Below are 15,194 nucleotides of genomic sequence, written 5' to 3' on the forward strand. Positions count from 1 at the left end.
AAATCAAAACTCCCAAAGAAATTATCATACCGTTATAAAAAGAAAAACCCAATTAAACAAAATAAAAAGACACAAATTAATTTTGAAAAAAGAAACTGAAGACAAAGTAACAAAATACGAGCAGGGATGAAGCCTTGTATTGTTATGGGGTAGATTTAGCCAACAAAAAAAATATTTTTTATTTGAATATATTACTACCCTGTCCTTAATTATAAGACTCTTTTGAATTTTTTCTTTCTCTCTTTTTACAAGACTCTTTCAAATTTTAATGTACATTAACTATTTCTTTACCATTATATCCCAATTTATATTGCATATTTTTCTGCAATATATATAAATATTCTATAAAACATCTACTCATTCTTTTTCATAAAACAATAACAATTGTCAACAAATTTAATTCAACAATTAACTTTTTTTTTTTTTTTAACAAATCAAAATGGAATTATATTACCACAACAAAAGCAATTTCCAAGCACAAGGTGTGCTTAGGAAACTACTACAATTAACTTTCTTAATTCTTGTGTTTTTTTTTCAAAAGAGCCCTATAATTAAGGACGGAGGTAGTAGTATGTTTAGTAATTAGTTACCCCAATAATATATTTAACTACATCAAATGAGATTATTTATCGAAAACTAGTAGAAATAAAAGTATTAATAGATATTCAGTTGTTTCATATATGTATTTCACCTTTCGATTTCTTAAGGACCTAAAAAGAGATGTTTATAAGTTTATTAATAAAAAGTATGAAAACAACACTCAATATGTAATTTTATCTTCTTTCTTTATATTTAGCCAACCTCAAATTAATGGTCTTATATTCTTCCAGAGCATAGACATTATACTCTTGAACCAACCTCAAATTTCTAAGCCTTTATACGTCAGAGGAGAATAATTCTTTAATTGGCAAAGCATAAATTAACAGCATAGTATAGATGACTATGGTATTTGCTTGGGTTCTAAAGATCCATGTGTGTATTTTTGAGAATACTAACTCCCTTTTGATTCAAAATGTGCAGATTTAAAAGAAATGTGGGTGTAGTGGCAAGGGGACGAAATTGAATCTGACTGTTTCGATTTGTGTATGTCCAAAAGAATTTCAATTTCCTTCATTAATCCCATGGCCATTTTGGTAAAGACTTACAGGTTTAAGGTTCAAATCTTAGCAAGAAAAAAATTAATATAACAATAATATACTAACATTTGTCGTCTGAATAAAATATACCATTTTCTTTTTTCCTAATAAGGCTTTTAGGGTTTGGGGAGATTGATCCATTTAAGGTATAAGGGCATGCTGCATAAGAATAAAATTGCATCATTATACCAGAATTTATTAGGATTATCTTTTTATTTTATTAATGAATAATAATGCAAGTAGTTTGGTTGATACATATCTTGCCTCTACAATAGACTATTAAAATGAACAATCATGTTCCCTAATTACATGTTTCACAAAATAGACTTGAGTTTACAAGGAATTTTACGCGTGATATATTATTTTTCATGTAAAGCATATTTTAAAACTGTAGATTGGGGTTTAATTATATAAAACTAATCATGAATCTGAGTGTACTGATATGTCTTGAATTTTGTTAATGGTCTACCTTGAATTGGTAAGGAGAAAATACATAAATGAGAGGTCTACGGTGGAATGTGGGCTAGATGAGGAAATACGGTGGTTCATTGTATTATTGTGAATTGGTACCAAGATTTGTTTATGTGAAACGAATCTCCAAAATCGGCGTATAGATTTTTGGCAAACAACCACTGGTTTAAAATTAATTACTTGCAATATCAACCGGTAAATCTTAGAACATAATGTGTCTGTTTATTTTTCAGAAATTGATGAATGTTATTGATGTTCTTATTAAAACAATGAAGATAACCGTCGAATTTAACAAGGTTAAATTTTTCGAAGTTATTTCAATAAAAGAAATGTAAAACGCTTAAAAGAAACAAGTAGATTGCAAATGAATTTAAGAAAACAAATTTAAATTGCATTGATTGAAAGTAGATTGATACACAGATTCATACATTGTGACTTGTAAACTCATCTGTCTCTAAATGCGGATAGTTTGCGTGTAAGTTTTTTGTATGATTGAATTGTGACCCGTTTTTCTTTGAGAAACTGCTATTTATACTAGAAAACTACATGCACATAGAAATTTGAAACTATAACTGCCACTAAAGGTCAGAAACACCTCTTCAACTTAAAATTCAAATAACATTCCTTGAAAGCATACTTGGCTCTTATCTGAAACCAATCTTCCCTTCAACATCTTCTCGTTTGTCGAACCAAAATCCTCGTAACACAAAATCTTACTAAATCCATATCTTCGACCAAGTAACAAATAACATTTTCACTCATGATAATGTCAAATATGCAGACTAACAACTATTAAAAGTGCTGATTTTTAAACACCCCTCTAAACATCAACATCTATCTAACACCTCTCATTCACAAAAGTAACTTATGTACTCAAATTCTTAAAAGTATAAAATATGCTCTTTTTAATACAAAATTTTCTTGTTTTGTAATCGTAACCCATATTAATTAATTGAATATACAACAATTTCGATAACGTAAGCACTACTGCTCTATTTATTCCACATGATTTCTGATGTAACTTGTAAGTTTAAGCGTTGTAGTGTTAGTGTTTTTCTTTGTTTGTTGACAAAAGCATTGAAGTGTTGGTAAATCTTATTCTTCCAGGTTCCAGCCTCATTATTCCATCAATTGTTTCCAAGTTGCAGCTTTTTCTAGGTAACAGCTAACAAAGGGGGGCAAGTTCAACTGTGAAGGCACGTCGATTTACTGGCTATTAGAAAAATTTAATGGGATCCAAGAGATGTCCCGAAACTAAACGCCGTGTGATCATGATGATCAAGAGGGTTCGCCGGATTGGAACAGCATTCCATTGAGTTTGAATGTTGAAGGCTGCGGTACCAGTGCATGCAAACGCAGTAACGCTAAGTCAGTAAAAAAAAAAGTTTTTTAGGTGTAAAAAAGTGTAGTTTGCTTTGTTGTTGAAGAGAGAGCTGGAAATTTAGGTCTTAATAAAAACAGATTTCATAAAACATGTTCAACAATTATGAATCAATAGCAGAAGCAAATAAAACATTGAACATGATTATGATCGGATCTACGACATGTTTAATTTATCAAGTATATTAAGAATTAGGGTATTAGAAATATCTGGATAAAGCTTTCATAGCAGCCCTCTAATCAACAACGATAACCAAAGAGAAAAGATGATCTGAAATACACAATAGAGTTAGCGGCGGCTGATTTGGTTCCTCAATCGGTACCTTTATGCCTCAAGTTCTCTTCAGATGGGGAGAAGAGAGAGTTTGTCGTGTACGGTATATTGGGGACCATAACCTCTTTTATATTGGATGACGTTTCCCATTATTCCGTTAATGGGTCATCCGGACATCCACTCATGTTGAGTCCATATCAACTAATTAAATAATTAATTATCCAAAATAGAAATCTAATTAGCCTTATTACTTAATTTGATCACTAATAAATTAAGGCTCTAAATTGATAAATAACTAATATAATTATTATTACGATATTTGTCCACATAATGATATTGGAATATTATTAAATAATAAAATATTCCAACAAAAAAGTCTTTATACGGGTCTAAGTGGAATCGTTAGTGAGTGAAGGAGACTATCAGAGATTGTTATGGACAATGTCCATCAATCTCTAGTTCTACACAAACTACAGAAAAAGGATTTTTTTTCAATTAATAACTTCTAATTTCACAATAATTAAATTTGTTTGAAATAATTTAAGACCAATAAGAAATGACATAACTATACATAAAAAGTAAAAACTATGTCAAAAAAAAAAAAAAATCAACGTACTAACAACTAATTACTATTTTTTTTTTTTTTTGAGAGTAACAACTAATTACTAATATTTATCTGATTGTTAGAAAACTTGATATAAGTTAGACAACCATGCTAAACAAAGCTCTAGCCCGTACGCCTATAAAAAAAAGTCTTAAACTAGGAGGGACAATTTAGATTCGTGTCTGATTTGTGATTTGTGATAATATGTTGTACGAAAAAATCAAAAGCATTGTTTATTTTTTATTTTTAAAATGTGTTCGTTTTAATTTATTAGTAAGAATTTCTGATATTGGTCTAAAATGAAACATTGTGGTGGACAATATTTTCACCTACCTTAGCAGACAAATCACAATATTTTCTTGACCCAAATATATTTTTTTTAGGGGTATACGGACTCTATATTTTCCCGTCCATATTTTAGTGCTTATAAATTTTCATTTGATATATGATTATAGCACCAAACAGGGAATAGAGTTGTAATTGAGCAATGTGACATGTCTCTGGCTTAAACTTTGAAAACTTTATTAAAAATAAAAAAAATGCATTATGTGATCATCAACGTTTTGAAAGTTTGGTAAATTACGTATACCATGCACGTACATACATTAAGGAAAAAGCTATGCAAAGTTTTGAAAACACTACCCATGAACATATTGACTAATTAAGGTTTGAAAAAGTGTGTTTACTAATTAAATTTGTTAGTTACCAAAATGTTAGTTAGTATTGTGATTTGTCTGCTAAGGTAGGTGAAGAAACAATGATATTGAGTGGGAAGATGATTTGAAATGAGGATATGTGCCTAAATAAGTGAAGGCATAAATTATGGCAATGGAAAAATGAAACAGGTTGAATACGTGAGAAATGCAATCCTAGCTGAGTTAATTTACGTTGGGATTCAATGTGCGTTAACTTACATTGGTATCTAACATGAGCGTGATTTAAGTCACGTTGATGATACCGAACGTGACTTAAGTCACCTCGAGGATATTTTAGGTAGTTCACATGTGAGTGAACAATTTTGTATGGGAGAGTGAACAATTTTGTATGGGAGAAGAGCAATTTTCTTAATAAAAAGGTTAGGTATATTGATGTGATTAGACCTTCGTAAAATTTCGTTATTTATTATCAGACTTATTCGTATGATTTAGGTCTTCATAAGTTTTGGCCTATTTAGTAATAGGTTTATAGGTCTTAATGTAAAATATGTTTTTTGATAGACTTTCAGGCTTCATCAGACCTTTAAAAAGGTCAGGTCAGGCCTTGAAAATGAGTCTATGACGGATAATAGGTCAAACTCATGCCTATAATTTTTGAAGTAGGTCGGACTTAGATCTTACAAAATCTGACCCGGCCTAATCCATTTTCATCCCTAAGGGCCTATTTGTTTCCTATGAAAGTAGAAGGAAAGAATAGGTAAAGATGGAAAGTAGTAGGATTTATAATCCTTCCTTCGTTTGGAGCAACCTTAAAATGGGGAGAATGGATTCTGTCAGCTGGGTCCCACAACAAAATTGTTTCTGCGCTGTGGTGGATGGAAAGCATAGAGAAGCCACTGTTTTAATTGAAATTATGTAAAACCCCTCAATCTTTTGTACTCGAAAGTTGAGAACAAAATTTTATATTTCTTTTTGGCTACCTATAATTCTTGCTTCCGTCAACCAGTCACTTCGATCTACCATTTTTATGCTAATTTATACTATAAATTATAGGGTTAATTAAATTTTTTGTCCCTATAAATATCTGCAGTTTTGTTTTTAGTCCCTATAAAAATAAATCACACTTTTTAGTCCCTACAAAATTTTCCGTTAGTGTTTTTAGTCCCTGTTAAATTAAAATTTGTTTAATTATGCTTAAAATATTAAATTTTTTAATGATTTTTTACATACTTGTTTAAAACATTATAAAAGGTTCCACCACCATAAATTAGCTCAAAATTTTATTTTTAGGTCCAAATTTTTGTTAGTTTTATCTTGAATTTTTGGTGTTTTAAAAAAATTATATTTAATTCATTACATGTTAAAAAATTCTGTTTTTTTATAAAAGAGATTATTATAATGTTCTTAACATGTCTGTTAAAAATCATTTAAAAATATAAAATTTTAAGTATAATTAAACAAATTTCAATTTAACAGGGACCAACACATACTTTTAGTCCTTGTAAAATTAAAATTTGCTTAATTGTGCTTAAACTTTTAAATTTGTAACATATATTTTTCACATACTTACTTAGAATATTATACAAAGTTCCTCCGCAAAAAATTAACTTAAAATTTTATTATTAGGTCCAAATTTCCATTAATATAATCTTGAAAATTTGGCTTTTAGGAAAATTCATATTTAATTCATTACATGTTAAAAAATTAAAAAAATTTACAAAAGAGTGTCTTACTATGTTATGAACATGTATGTAAAAAATCTTTCAAAAATTTAGAAGTTTAAGCATAATTAAACAAATTTTAATTTAACAGGGACTAAAAACACTAACAGAAAATTTTGTAGGGACTAAAAAGTGTGATTTATTTTTATAGGGACTAAAAATAAAACTGTAGATATTTATAGGGACCAAAAACTTAATTAACCCTAAATTATATAATATATTTATAATTACTTGTTTTTGAGAATGTTACTTATTTATATCTATAAATTATATAAATAAATACTTAAAATATTATGTCTATTATGTATGGATATTTATGTCAATTTACTAACAATATAACTATCTTTTCTTTCATTTTCTTCATACTATCTCTCAAACCAAACAACTAAATAATCATCTCACTTTCCATTCACTTTCTACTCATTTTCATTCCTTCAACAATCTTTTCTTTTTAATCCTTTCACTTTCTTTATCATCCAAACAAAGCCTAAATGTGAAGAATGCACTTTATTTTGAGTTTAGACAATTTAGCCGTTAAACCCACCACATATTGTGTGAGATGGCTACTTAAAAATGTAATTAAAACACAATTCTTTTTGAAAAAATTGTAATTAAAAAACAATGTTGTGGCGTTTCATCTCTTTTGCATTTATATCAAATATATAGGATATCTCAATATAATGTTACGGCCCATATTATAATTAACCACTTGAATTGTACTCCGGAGGCATATTGCCCCCACACCCCTACCACCCCCAAACAGTTGGATCTCACACACGTTTGTGTCAAACGCGAGGGTAGAGAGGGAGGGACCTTTCGGCCCTTACCCCTCTTTAGTGTCTACTATGAGTCATACTTGACAATTTGTTGATTTAAGTTTTAATTACATTCAAAATTTAAAAATGATTACCAACAATGGGTTAATCCAAATAATAAGAGACTTGTTGATGATTAAAAAATTAAAATTGCATTTGACGTGATTAAACATTTTATACTACTTTGCAAGCTGGTAATGTAAGTGCAGCCTAGATAGGATTGTGTGGATATTTCATATGATGTACTGCGGATTTGAATACCGATGCCTATGTTCACCCAACTAATTAGTGTGTGTATGAGTTCCATCTCTAAATTCTTCAAAACCAAAAGAACAAACTTTCATCTTGAACTATTTACTGAAAATAATAAAAATAATTTAAGATGGCATGGGTATTAATGAATAATGGAATGGATATAATTGATTGATTCGTATGTGATGGTAAACTTTAAACTAAAATGTTCGTGGATGCAACCTCAATCCTCAACCTTATTCACTCATTTGACATATAAATTTATCTAAATTGAGGACATATTTTTTATTTTTATTTTTTTTTGTCAATTAGCCTAGTGGCTAGAGCTCACACAATTTAATTGTGGAGAAGTAGAGTGTCTAGAGTTCGAACCCCGACTCCTACGAAATATCCCTACCAACTGAGTTAAGCTCAAGGGGATATATTAAGTAGGGTTGGGAATAGGTCAGGCCAGACTTTGATAGGTCTGAGCCTGTCCTACGAAAAAATTTGCAGGCCTGAGCCTGGCTTGTGGCCTTTCATAGGCCTATTTTTTTGGTCAGGTCTGACCTATTTAAAAGTTTGGTCTGGCCTGAAAGCCTATTTACAGGCCTACTTACTATTAAAGTCACTAAACATTCTATTTTATCTACTTTTAAATAGGCTTAATAGGCCTCAAAGCCTATTTCAGTGTAAGACTTGTCTATCACTACTATAAGGCCTTAAAAATATATTTCACTATAAAGCTTTAAAACCTATTTAAAAAGTTCACTATGAAGCCTAACATACATAAACAGGCCGGTCTATTATGCTTCATAGGCTTTTTTAATAGCCTAAACCTAGCCTTTTTAATAAACAGGTCAGGCCAGACCAAACTTAAACAGACCAGATCATAAGTCTCTGTAGGCCGATCTGACCTATTCTCAACCCTAATATTAAGGACATATTGTAAGGATCATATGAAAGTTAAAAAGCTAGAATATAATTCTTTGAGTGCACGCACCAAATGGCAAGAACCAATTCCAAATTGGCGAAGGTTAGTGCTTTTTATTCTCACTCACTTTCTATAGTATCCAATTTGGTTTGATACGAATTAAAGGGAAGAACAAAAAAATTAGAAGTGCCTCTTTTTATTACCTTCAAGAGAGAGTTAGGTATATTTTTGTCCCTTTTCCTCGACCATTAATCTTTTTGGAATTCACTACTCCACCTTCTCAACTTCCGATTAACCACTTCAAAACTTCCCACTTTTTAATTACAACTAAGTCCCACTATCCCCACGAAGAATCTGAAGCTAGTTACACAACTACCTAATTTTAAAGTGAACCACTTCCACAGTTTGGAATCTTCAATTAATAACCATTATTTAAAAAATAAATAAAAAATATGACTCCATTTAGAGAAAGACGTAGCAAAGCGAAAAACAATTTCAAGGAATAAATAAAAACTTAAAGGCAAAATAGCACAATTAGTCTTTAACTTTATTTTAGGTAACACTTTCGTCCTTTATCTTTTTTTGTCACGATTTAGTCCTTTATGTTATAAAATAACAATATCTAATCATTTTTTATGAGATTTTTTTCAAAGAAATTTGATTTTCTATGCTTGTATGATGAAGATTTACGTTTACCTATGAGTTTGATGATTATTTTTTTGGAGTTTTTGATTATTTTTTTCATGAAAAATGATAACTATGTTGTTATTTGATAACATAAAGGACTAAATCGTGATAAAAAAAAAGATAAAGGACGAAAGTGTTACTTAAAATAAAGTTAAGGGACTAATTGTGTAATTTTGTCAAACATTTTTTGTGTGTTTCCTCTCTTTAAATAGAGTCTCAATCTTATTATAGTTTTAAACCGAGATCATCATGTTCCGTAAGTGTAGCTCAATTGGTAGCTATTAGGGATAATTTGTGTAGAGACCGGGGTTCGAACCCCGGATTTCTCACTTCTCCATACATAATGTGTGTGAATCGTGTCACTAGACTACTTCTACTTCACCAACAAAAAAAAAATAGAGTGCATCATGACGCAAATTTCACTTAACTAATTGTTAGATCTTAAAGTGCATAATAATTCTTCCCTTGTAAAAATTAAGTTTTATTGGTAGGATGAACGTTTTGATCTGACTTCAAATTTCAGTTCCACTATATATGTGTTTGAGTTATCAATAATTATTGTTATTTCGTCTATAAAAAAACAAATTTGATTTATAGAATTTTCCATTATGAAACCCTAAAACCATGTATAAAAGAGTGATTTTCCTCCCTCGACTCAAGAAATATTAGTCATATAAAAGTCCAAAGGGCCTAAGCTGTGAAATATTTTGGGTTGCCTACTAAAGATAAACGATCTTACTTTTGGTGAGTTAAGAAGAAAAAAAACTACAGTAGAATGATGTGTTTTTAGTACTATGGTGAAAAAATTGTTTTCAAGTTAATATTTTTTTTGTGGTCCGAAATCCTGAATCTTAGATATATTATGTATTGTCTATACCAACTGAGTTAAGTCTACGATAATTGTTTTTAAGTTAATTGATTTAGCTAAAAATGAGTTGAAAGTAAAATATTATTTTAATGCTTTGAGAATTTTTGAAGAAGTTAATGTGAAAATCAATTAAAGAACAAAAATATTCAGTATGTCACTTTTAATTAGAATCAATTTAAAAAATAAAATTAATTATACTATTCGTCTCGGATAGCAGTGTCAAATGGGCTGGCCTGGTCCAGCCCATTTATAATTGGACTGCAAATTATAGAGCTCGACCCGACCCGTTTTAGTTTTATTTTTTATGTATTAGTTACTCACCACTATTTTTTTGCTAAAATATGATTGGTTGAACATAAAAATGTAAATAATTTTTACATTAACGTTCAATAATAGTTAAACTATAGATTTTTCCTTCAATTAAGTCAAATTAGTAATTTATAAACTTTAAAATTTTAAAACTTTATGCTAAATTCATGCATGGGCGAATGGATCGGTCCATTTTTGACAACTCTAATCTCGGAAAGTAAAAAGCTATCGAACAAAACAAAACAAAAACTTATGACATACTCCATTTCTATTACCTACTCTTTTTTTGTTTTTAAGGATTCAATTATCTACTTAGACCATTTTGATACATACCATGAATTTATGAAATTAAAATAAGAAAATGTATTTTTCACATACAACAAGAAAATATTTGAAAAACCAAAAAAAAGTTGCATTAAAATGGGACCCACGAGAAATAAAAGTTTGTCACACCCCACACCTTACCCTTTTTGGTTCTCTCATGGTCAAGGATTGTGGTATACACTCACTCACTCACATATGCATAGTATTGTTCGCATGTGATCTTCACTGACACACTCTCTCCTCTCCTCTCCCTCCTCGTTTATCTGTCGGCGCTTTTACCACTCACTCACTCCTACTTCCCTCCAAATCCCATCCTTTCTTTACTTTTTTTTTTAATTCGTTACTGTGTTTTTCTCTTAAATAAACTTCGCTTTCAAGTATCATCCCGTGACACCATCTCTATCTCTAACGCACTACACTGCGTTAGTTCTCCTCATTTATAAATAATAACACAACACCCACTTTACCCACAACCCATTAATTTCATTCATCACTTCTAAAATGGCATTGGCCAAATTGTTGTTGTTTGTTCTACTACTGGCAATTGGAGAAAGAAGTGTGAACGCACATGATTATGCAGAGGCATTATCAAAGGCAATAATGTTCTTTGAGGGACAACGATCGGGGTTTTTACCAGAGGACCAGAGACAGAAGTGGCGTGCGAATTCAGGTTTGAGTGATGGGTGGACTTACAACACTGATCTTACTGGCGGTTACTACGACGCCGGTGATAACATCAAGTTTGGGTTTCCGATGGCGTTTACGACGACAATGTTGTCATGGAGTGTGATTGAGTTTGGTGAAAACATGCCTCCTAATGAACTCAGAAACGCTTTGGTCGCAATTCGTTGGAGTACTGATTATTTGCTTAAGACTGTTTCTCAGTCTAACCGCATTTTTGTTCAGGTATTTTTCATTTTACTCAATCGTTGGGTTCACTCACTCACGGTCACGGACTTTTCACCTCTTCCTTAATTTATTTTTTTGGTTGCATAATTTATTTACGGTATTCATTCATAAATCAATTTATTGAAATGGAAAATCATCGTGCGTTCTTCCTAGATAACTGTGCCGGTTTATTTACATTTACAATCCGCTTTTTTTTTTTTTTAATGAAAATAGGTACTAGTAATTTTAGTCGCTACTACTTACCATGTTTAGTCGTTACTTTAAGAAAAAATGATGATTTTGACATTTCCCTTTATTTTTGTCATCACTTCACTACAAAGGTTTATGTAAAATAAAAGTGCATTTTGAACACAAAAATTTCCGTGTGATTATGTGGACCACTTCGTATCCTCAAAGTCCGTGAATTTCATCGGCATTGCAACTGTCTTCTAAATAAATGCAATACTCCATTTCGTTACTTTACCATTTCCTTAACTGTGTAGTATACTAGTACGTCACCCACGCGCCAAACATGGCAGTGTTACTCATCTTCCATCCAATTTTTAAAATGAGAATTCTTTTCACTTTTGTTTAATCTTCAAAATATTAGATAGATATCAAAAAATGACTAATTAAAAACATTGTACTATTAGGTGGGTGACCCAATCTCAGACCACAACTGTTGGGAGAGGCCAGAAGACATGGACACAAACAGGAAAGTGTATGCTGTTGATGCACCTAACCCAGCTTCCGATGTCGCCGGTGAAACTGCAGCCGCACTTGCTGCTTCTTCGATGGCATTCCGGTCATCGGATCCCGGTTATTCAGAGACATTACTAAGAAATGCTGTTAAGGCATTTCAATATGCAGATAGTTACAGGGGCGCATACAGTGACAATGCTGATGTTAAGGATGGTGTCTGTCCTTATTATTGTGATTTTGATGGATACCAGGTTAGTAAGTAGTATATTTGATTCTTCTTTTTCAACTACTACTATGTATTGCAATTTTCCTTTTTTATAGGTATCCGATGTTATCGTTTTGAATTTTCTATTTAGAAGATATTGAAAATGATTGTATATATTGCAATGCCTTCACGTGATCAAAGACTCTAACTAATTACTTTAAATAGTAGCCAAGCAAGACTTTAATCTTGGTTGATCAACAAATTAATAAGCAAAAGATAGTCAAAAACCGAAGCAAACTATTGTGGCAAAATTAAATTATAGTGTTAGTTTGTTGGTTTATATACCTCTTTCAGGTATGTATGTATTCATATGGCATGGGAAGTTATTCTCCGACATCCACTTTTACACTCAATTTTAAATAATAAATACTTTTTGGTTTGAAAAATTATATTTGAACATCCATTTAGTGATAACTTTTGCAACAACTTTCTCTCTTATATTCACATTACTTTTTATTTATCTCTTTATTGCTATGGTTTCCGTGTCAATATCACTTTTTTCTTTGTAAAATATGATTGTCAAATAAATTGTCACCAAATTGGTTGTTCAAATAACACTGCTCTTTTGATTTTATTTCTAATTATGTATTTAGACTCTCTTTTTTTAGCAAGAAAACAAAAAGTAGAAATAAATGAGAATAAAACAAGTTATTTAAGAAATAAAATAAGATTTGAAAAATATAAGCCGTGGGGTTGGAATTTTTTTGCCTCCTCTCTTTAGGAGTTAGGACATGTCGGTGTAATGGATGAAGTCACGATGCACCGTTTTACATAAGCTATATAGTTTTTGTCAAAATTACTGTGATTTTTCAAACATATTGAGAATCCAAGCATGCACTATTCCATTTATTATACAGTATCTTCCTACAAGTTTAACTTGTGAGAATCGACTTGTGAACATTTAGCTTATTTTGTGTTTTGTCGCATTGAAGTGTATAGATGATATAAAATGACGATCGATGACAACTCTGTCTCTAACTGACAATTTGTTTAAGTGACTGAATTAATTAAAGTAATTCACTAATTCATTCACGTGATCCCGACACATAATGGAAGTGTTAGATTAATTGCATCTCGAGAATTTTTTGCGCTGAAATATGATTATGCTTCAATCAACATCGAATTATATAGGAAATTGTTTTAATGAAATCTGTGAACAATACTCACCAGTTACATCAGACAAAGACAATTGATTATTACCATGAGTAATATTTGTCTGATGGCAATTCGTGGAATAATAGTAACTTAGATTTTGACATGTTAATTGTTATTTGTTACACTATTAATTGGTTTGGATACATTGTACAGGACGAATTGTTATGGGGTGCCGCATGGTTAAGGAGGGCTACTCAGGATGAAAATTACCTAAACTACATTCAAAGCAATGGTAAAACACTTGGTGCTGAAGACAACATCAATGAGTTCGGTTGGGACAACAAGCATGCTGGCCTCAACGTTCTTGTCTCCAAGGTTCCATCTCTATTCAATTCAACTTTTATTAAAAATAAATCAGTTCAACTCTTGCCTTTTTACTAAAAAAACATAAGTCTTTCGCTCTACCAACTGAGCTAAACGGGCTCTTCTCTTTTGTCAACGAGAGAGGAATTAAATTAATAAGTTGAAATCGCACAAATGTATATATTTGACATTGTTTTAATGTAAATGCTGATCAATAGTAAATGAATTGTTGTTATAGGAAGTCCTAGATGGAAATGTTGAATCTCTTGAATCTTACAAGACCTCGGCAGAGAGCTTCCTGTGCACATTACTACCTGAAACATCAAGTTCACACATCGAGTACACTCCTGGTGGACTCATATACAGACCAGGTGGAAGCAACTTACAACATGCAACTTCAATTGCTTTCCTTGAGTTAGTCTACGCCAAATACTTATCCCGCACGTCACAAACCATCAATTGTGGCAATGTTTATGTTAGTGCACAAACACTTCGGGAGCGCGCCAAGAGACAAGTTGATTACATTTTAGGTGATAACCCCTTGGGTTTATCTTACATGGTTGGTTATGGTAACAACTATCCACAACGTATTCATCACCGTGGCTCATCTCTACCTTCTATTAAGGACCATCCTCAACAGATTGCTTGCAAGGAAGGTTCAATATACTTCAATTCAACAAATCCTAACCCAAATGTTCTTGTAGGAGCTATTGTGGGAGGACCTGGAGAAGATGATGTTTATGTGGATGACAGGGCTGATTATAGAAAATCTGAGCCAACTACATATATTAATGCGCCATTTGTTGGGGTTTTAGCATATTTTGTTGCTAATTAATCCCATTAATCCTTAACAGATTAATTACAAGGATATGATTATTATACAGATCTAAGTATCTTCTTTTGTAGATAGTAAAAGGTTTATATACAGGAAAGGTTAATGTGTCTCTCATCTTAAGAAAATCAAGAAGGAAGAGACTTGCTTGTGTCTGTTGGGTGGATACATAGGAATACTACAGAATTTGAAGTGTCACAAAATATGTGACTTTTCCATTAAAGGGTGAAAAACGAGAACTTATGCACTACTGTAATGTTTTTTTCTTTCTTGAATTTAACAAGAATAGAGTGAGTGTGTCATTGTGGTTGTTTGTTAATTGTCTTCAAGTTAGCCACGAAGCTTTTTGTTTTGATTGTGCGTTATACTAACTTCTTTTTAACTTATTGGTGTGAAGTTCTTATATTAGTTTGATTGATCAACCTTAGTGGAGTCTCCCCTTACAAATGGTTAATACTCAAATAAATAAACATTAACTAAGACTTGAGATTTAAACTAAAGTTCTAATCAGACCAACCTAAAGTTGGTATATGCATATGCATACTTCCTCACTGCTATTGAAAGTATTTTTCAGTGTTGAGTTGAGCCTTATGCTCTTGAGGGAATTTCTAGTGTTTGACCCATATGCGCAAAAAAAAG

At 31.4% G+C, this 15,194-nt stretch overlaps 1 protein-coding gene across 1 annotated transcript; it reads left to right on the forward strand.

The window, feature by feature from the left end:
- The first annotated feature begins 10,638 nt into the window (after positions 1 to 10,638).
- On the forward strand, positions 10,639 to 14,922 carry LOC11422526 (endoglucanase 24). The gene is made up of 4 exons (XM_003603959.4): positions 10,639 to 11,316; positions 11,952 to 12,251; positions 13,574 to 13,735; positions 13,962 to 14,922. The coding sequence occupies exons 1-4, from the start codon at positions 10,912 to 10,914 to the stop codon at positions 14,556 to 14,558; spliced, it is 1,464 nt and encodes a 487-aa protein (XP_003604007.1). The 5' UTR covers positions 10,639 to 10,911; the 3' UTR covers positions 14,559 to 14,922.
- Positions 14,923 to 15,194: the final 272 nt, after the last annotated feature.

The sequence above is a fragment of the Medicago truncatula genome, chromosome 3 (assembly GCF_003473485.1).
Source record: "Medicago truncatula cultivar Jemalong A17 chromosome 3, MtrunA17r5.0-ANR, whole genome shotgun sequence".
In the NCBI taxonomy this organism is placed as follows: domain Eukaryota; kingdom Viridiplantae; phylum Streptophyta; class Magnoliopsida; order Fabales; family Fabaceae; genus Medicago; species Medicago truncatula.